The 7,508-nt window shown below is 34.0% G+C and overlaps 1 protein-coding gene across 1 annotated transcript; it reads left to right on the plus strand.

Moving 5' to 3' along the window:
* Window positions 1-4,542: 4,542 nt before the first annotated feature.
* Window positions 4,543-5,475, plus strand: LOC138831871 (olfactory receptor 5K3-like). The gene has a single exon (XM_070028888.1). It carries the CDS (start codon window positions 4,543-4,545, stop codon window positions 5,473-5,475), a length of 933 nt encoding a protein of 310 aa, XP_069884989.1.
* The last annotated feature ends 2,033 nt before the right edge of the window (window positions 5,476-7,508 follow it).

The following is a 7,508-nucleotide window of genomic DNA, read 5'->3' on the forward strand; positions in this document are numbered from 1 at the left end:
TCTCTAGACCTGCTCATGCATGATCATAGAGTTCGTACTGTCACTTCTACTACAGTTAATTGAATGGTCTGATCTTATTACTTTGTTAGTCTTACAGTTTCTAGGTCATGCAAAGAAGAAATTCATGCTTTATATTCAGGTTATGATAAAGCCAGGTGATCTGTCTCTAACGGTTCAGAATATAGCAGGAATATTTTGTTAATAGATTACAATTCTCTAGTGCAGAGAGTAAAGCATTACTTCCAAACAACAGGTGCATACATTTGGATTATGAGAGTATTCCATAAAATTTATATAAACTCCATATGGCTTCATATCAATTACCTATTTCTTTTTTTTTCTTTTTGGTCGGTCAGGGGCTTGAACTTTGGGCCAGGGCGCTGTCCCTCAGCAATTCAGCTTGAAGTGAGCGTTCTACTACTTGAGCCACAGTGCCACTTCTAGCCACAGTGCCACTTCTCCTATTTCTAATTTCATAGTTCTTCTGGGACAAAAATCAGATCAAACATTTTAAAATAGATAAGATATCAAGATGGTATCATGAATCAAGAGGCATCTGTTTTGTGATTTAATTATGAAGGGTCCAATGAAGGGTTATGTATTAGATACTTTATCTCCGTTTCACATCATTTTTACAGTTGGAATTTTGTTGTCCACCTCCTCTTTTAATGGACATTATCAGTCATAATCAAGTCCATTGGTTTCCTTTCCCTACTCGAATCGTACTAATTTTTAAAATGTATTTCTTCATTATCCACCTCAAATCTTTATGTAGAATCCCACACAACTGCTGATGAGACTTATTTAGATACTGTAATTTAGTTGACATCAGTGAGAGAAAATGATTATTTTCTGGAAAAGTGATCCTTTTTCTTGTCTGGATTCAATATTGTTTTTACATAGGTTGAGCATGTGGCTCAATTGGTGGAACACTAGCCAATGAGTGAAATGGGCAGATACTGAGTTTGAGTCCCAGGCTCAGACATAGGAAAATAAAAAAAGAGGAATATGATCCTGGATTACTTTTTTTAACTGCATGTTAATTTGGTCACCATTCCATTGTGAATTCTTTGTTCTTTTATTTTCCAGTCCTGGGGCTTGAACTCAGGGTCTGAGCACTGTCTCTGAACTTCTTTTGCTCAGAGCTAGCAATCTTCCACTTGAGTCAAGCACCACTTCCAGCTTTTTGTTTATATGGTACTGAAGAATTGAACCCAGAGCTTCATGTATGCTAGGCAAGCACTCTACCACTAAGCTACATTCTCTTTTTTTTTAATTAATTCAATAAATATTGGGGTTAGAAAGTTTCAGAGTTTGTAGAGTATTAGAATACTAGAACGGGGGTCTGGGGGTTTAGCCCAGCGGAAGGCTACCCGCCCGGCGTGCGCAAGGCCCAGGGTTCGTTCCTCAGCCCTGGAGAAAAAAAAATAGAATACTAGAATGGACATATCCAAAAATTGTTTCTTCCAGGCGAGTGATAATGCTGGAGATGAGGAAGGTAGAATCAATTGTTGAGGTAATAAAAAATTTAAGCACATAGTTGAGTGAAACATTGTATCAAGATGAAAAACAAACCGTTGAGTTACCTCTCCAAATATTATTCTTTTCATAAACTATAGTAATTGTACTTTTTCTAGTAAGGGGTCACGACACATAGGGATTGTTTGCTATTGACTTTATATTTTATGCACAGAAGGATGAAGAGAATTTTTAAATAATAACTAATAATAAATGACAGACACAAATCAGGAAGATGACCTTCCAAGTTTAATGAAAGTTATTTGTTTTACTTTCTTGTCTCACAGGACATCTTCAATTAATTTCATGTGGTTTGTATTTTTAGGACTTCCAGAATACGTTGCTGTCACTGCAATGAATTCCCTTTGGGATTTGATGGAACAGTTTAACAAAGTAAGGGTTAAGTTATAAACAATGACCTAAAGGTTGTCTCTAAGATTTTCATTCTTCTCATCCCTAATACTTTGGATAGCAAGGTACAACTACACATTAAAATTCTGACACCTTCATCATTAAGCAAATAATGCACTAACCAAAATCTTTTCTCTGTAAAAAAATAAAGGTAAGGAATTTACAGTAATTTTAGCCATTTTAAGTATTTACTTTTCAAAATTATTTATAGTTTTCAATATTCCTAAATTTTAGCTCCTATTTTAAACTCCTAGCTTTTCCTTAAAAATGTGACTGGTATGTGCTTTTAGGATGAGGTATAGCACTGTTGCTCATTTTATTTTCTAAATAATAAAGGAAATTCAAATCCTACAACTAAATTGTTTTAAATTCTGTGGAAAATTTAGCCGAACATTTAAAAGTGATTTCTAATACTATTTTTGTGGCAAACATATACATGTTTGTATATGTATATATATATATATATATATATATAATTTCTCAAGATGAAATTGTTTACCAACTCCTCTCCAGGGTTAACCGTTCAAACACTTCACTGAGGATCAATTGTAGAATAATAAAAGGAAGGATATCAATCCCAGATCAATAGCAAGAAACTAGTTTTGGAGTGAATTCTTTTTTTCTCTCCATAGAATATTTATTGTTACTGATATACAAGAGAAATGGATTATGGAATTATGGATCATAAATAGGGCAGCTTGTGTGTATGTTATCTTAGTGTTCTATAACTAAGCAATACCCACTGCACTACCATAATGTCACAATTCTTGTACCAGAATTATCTAAATACAACCTGTAAGACATTCATTAATAGTAAAGGAATGGCAATAATACACTTAAAAACAAAATCAGTACAGATTTTAGAGAAGAAATTATAAATTTCTCTCAGTTTAAAGGACACATTGCATAATTCAGAATGGGAGATTGGCAAAGCCTGAGACATTCAGATATAACTTTATTATGTAGCATTGCACATGAAATATGGCTCATAAAAGAGGAAGAACTGAGATTTTTGTAGAATCTAAGAAATAATGATGAGTACATGAAAATGATGTTATGATAGAAAAAAATTACTCACAGGTGATAATCTGTTTTCATTTATTACTATTTTATAATTTACTTGTTGTTATCTTTAAGCAGTGTACAGGTTGCTTTGATTGAACATATTAACTTATAGGTATAATGCACCTTGATCCATATCATATATTTCTTTAACTTTCCAAAATAATTATCATTTAAGATGAAGAGTAATTTTGCAACCTCTGAGGTATTTATTTAAAATGTTTCTAACTTGCTTCCTAAAAATATGATATCATCTAAAAGAATGTATAAAAATTACCTTCCCAGTTAAAAATAACCACATCTAGGAAAGCTGATTGTAAAGTTTAATAGGGAGCTTCAAATCCTGAGACTAAAATTATTTAGAAAAACTGAATCAAATATAGGACCTCTATGAAACATAAAGATACATATTTTACAGATTGGACATCTTCCTTGCAATTATTAAGGCAAATGTTGGTAAATTATCCTCCTTGGTATGTTAGTGAATGTTGACAGTTAATGATAGCAGTCATTGGTACTGACACTAAGTAATGCCCAAGATTACAGAAAGCTGTATTCCACTGTTAGACATACTTAACGAAGAAAATAATCTATCCTTTGCTTTAAAAATGAATAGACATTTCAATATTTGCTAGAAATTCATTCATTTCTTCCTAAATGAAGTAAGCCAGGCCTAAAGAAACATAGGTCCGATGGTTTCCCTTATCTGCAATAATTAGTATATGTCTAGGACAGGCATAAAAGGTCAAAAGCTATGTACATATGACCATATAAGCTGATGCTAAGCGAAATGAACCCCAAAATAGGGACACAAGAGATTTGTTCTTTTTTGCTGTTCTTTTTATGTATTTACAATGTACTATGTGATTTTTTTTGTTTCTTTTGTATGTTCTTCCCCCAAAGTATAACTCCTGTTGTCACTATATTTGATTCCCATGTCTTGCATCTTGTGTATACATTTTTCTAATTTGGGGAGGGGAAGGGAAATAACAAAATGCTGAAATAAGGATACAGGATGACCCATTGTAACAATGAATTTTATCAGACACTATATTAAAAATGAACTTTACAACTTCGGTGATGGGGAGGGAGAAGTTGTAGAGGTGAGGAGGAAAGGGATGTTAGGAGAAAAACAAAGGAGGGGATAAAATTGCTCCATAGGAAATGGATTCCTTACCTTGATCATGTAACTATAACCCATATGTACAGTATCTTTCACATATATTATGTATATATACATATATATTTATTTATATCTACAATAAATGGAGGGCTGGGAAGGTGGCTCAGTGGTAGAGTGCTTGCCTTGCATGCATGATTCCTGGACAGCACCACATAAGCAGAAAAAGCTGGAAGTGGCACTGTGGCTCAAGTGGTAGAGTGCTTTCCTTGAGCTGAAGAGCTGAAGGACAGCGCCCAGCCCCAGAGTTCAGGCCCCTGTCTGACCAATAAAAAAAAAGAAGAAAAACAAAATAAAAAAGAATGGAAAATTATGTGCTCTCAATTAGAATTTATATCAACCTAATTTCAATATTAACAGGTGAACTAAGGATGACTGAGGAAAACTATACTTTAACAACTGAGTTCATCCTCATAGGATTTAATGATTATCCAGACCTGAAAACGCTCCTGTTTGTGGTGTTCTTTGCCATCTATCTGGTCACCATGATGGGGAATCTTGGATTGGTGGCCTTGATTTACATGGAACGCCGACTTCACACACCAATGTACATCTTTCTGGGAAACCTAGCTCTCATGGATTCCTGCTGCTCCTGTGCCATTACTCCAAAGATGTTAGAGAACTTATTATCTGCAGACAGAAGGATTTCCCTCTATGAATGCATGGCACAGTTTTATTTTCTTTGTTTTGCTGAAACTGCAGATTGCTTTCTTCTGGCATCAATGGCCTATGACCGCTATGTGGCCATTTGTAGCCCACTGCAGTACCACATCAAGATGTCCAAGAAACTCTGCGTTCAGATGACCACAGGTGCCTACATTGCTGGAAATCTGCATTCGCTCATTCAAGTAGGATTATTGTTTAGGTTAACTTTCTGTGGATCAAATCAAATCAATCACTTCTTTTGTGATGTCCTTCCCTTATACAGACTCTCCTGTGTTGACCCATATATCAACTCATTAATGATACTTATCTTGTCAGGATCCATTCAAATTTTTACAATTACTGTAGTCTTAATATCCTATTTCTATATTCTTTTCACTATATTCACAATGAAATCCAAAGAGGGAAGAGGCAAAGCCTTATCTACCTGTGCATCCCACTTTTTGTCTGTGTCAATATTCTATGGTTCTCTTCTCTTCATGTATCTTCGACCCAGTTCAGTTAATGAGGGAGATAAAGATATATCAGTTGCTATTTTTTATACTCTAGTAATTCCTTTATTAAATCCTTTCATTTATAGTCTTCGGAATAAAGAAGTAATAAATGTTATCAAAAGAATAATGAAGAGTAGACATTTTTAAGGATGCAGAAAAAAGTATCATGGCTTTCTATTTGATAATACTTTTTCTAAATCAATATTTACTGAGAAAGTAGAAATTCCACTTCGTTCTCAAAATTTTAACATATTAAAGCATGCTGGTATTTGAAATTAATTATTTCCAAAAATAAAGATTCTAGTAATATATGCCTGAATGACAAGGGTGTTCTTTAAACTTGGTATCAGAGCCTGACCTTTTGGATTTTTAAAAATATCTATCAAATACAGGAATAAAAGTATAAATAAACGCTGTTAGAAAACTTCTGAGTCTCAAAGTAGGAGGCAAACCACAAGTTTTCTAATATTTATCATTTCATAAACAGTATGATGGCGTGGGAACAAATTTTATGCTAATTCTTACTATTAAATTGACTTTAGTTATTTCAAAATTTCTAATCAGGGATTTTTTTAAATGTTTGATATTGGTATCTAATATTTTCTGAACTTGAAAAACAATTCCTAATTTATACATGCCTGTAATCCTAGCTACTCAGGAGGCTGAGATCTGAGTATCATGATTCAAAGCCAGCATAGGCAGGAAAGTTGGTGAGATTCTTATCTCCAATAAACCACCAGAAAACTGGAAGTAGCTTTGTAGCAAGCGGTAGAGTGCTCGCCTTGAGCTGAAGAGCATAGGGACAGCGGCCAAGCCCAGACTTCAAGCCCCACAACCGACCAAAAAAAAAAGAAAAAAATCTTATTTAATATGATGAACTTCAATATGACATCCCACTGTATTTTATTTTTATATACTTTTCTTATTTGTCTATCTTCCATGGCACTATAATTGCCAACAAATCAAATGTTTTCTTCTTGGTAACATAACTGTTTTGTTGGTCATTAAAAATGCTAACATCTGCACTAATTCCAATAAAAAAATAACTTTATAATCACAGAACTTATAAAAGATAGATATTTTTATTACAAGTAAGGAAGAAAATGGTGCAAATCCTAAATATCTAAGTAAAAGTACTTAACTGGGCAAATGCACGAGCACCAAAGAAAAATCGTTTACCAGAAATTCACTATCTATATGTAAGGCATAAGCCAAGAATTTTCATGTATACTAATGAACACTTATTGAGCCTTCTTGTCATGCTTTTTTGAATAAAAAGTTTATGCATTGAAATAATGAGGACCTTGGCCAAACATCCACATAAGTTCAAAGCATCTGTAATTTGATTCAGTACTTCTTTCTCTGTATATGCCTTCAGGATTCAGATAATGGAAATTATTGCTTCTGATGTTTGGTTACTAAATAATATGGCAAATAACCTGTATCATAGGAGAAAAATTTGATAGTTGCTCCAAAACAAAGAATGTGACTAGCTAATATTTTGTTGGAAATGAACTTTATAAATTCAGGGAGTTGTTAGGGGGGAAGAAAGTGGGACAAAGTGAGGGAGGGTATAACAATGTTCAACAAAAAGTGTACTCACTACCTTATGTCCGTAACTGTAACTCCTCTGTACACCTTGACAATAAAATTAAATAAAAAAAACTGAGTCACTAGGGTTGGGAAGTAGGGGTTGACACCAGCACAGAGCCAATGATGTGACAAACTCTTATTAAATTTTATTGAAAGGATGATGTACAGAGGGGTTACAGTTACATAAGTAAGGTAAGAAGCACATTTTTAAATCAAATTTTGTTTGTTTTCTTCTACTTTCCCTCCCCCAACATCCCTCCCCCAAAGATGTAAACTTCATTTCCAACGTAGTGTTTTGTGACTATCACTATTGCATTGTTTCATGCTTTGTCCTTTGCTCACCATTTTTTTATTCCTCTTTCCTTCCTGAAATCAGATAATTGTATATATAAGACACAAGGTACCAACATTTAAAAAAATGAAATGTATGAGACGTTATGTCAAAAAATGAATTTTACAACTTTGGTGCAGGAGGTGCGGGGGAGGGGGAGATGGGAAGAGATGGGAAGGGGAAACAAAGGAGGAGGCAACAATGCTTGATAAGAAATGCACTCATTACCTTGCTCATGTAATTATAACCCCTCTGT

This window comes from Dipodomys merriami, unplaced genomic scaffold (assembly GCF_024711535.1).
Source record: "Dipodomys merriami isolate MVZ:Mamm:240054 unplaced genomic scaffold, mDipMer1.0.p SCAF_2, whole genome shotgun sequence".
NCBI classification, from domain to species: domain Eukaryota; kingdom Metazoa; phylum Chordata; class Mammalia; order Rodentia; family Heteromyidae; genus Dipodomys; species Dipodomys merriami.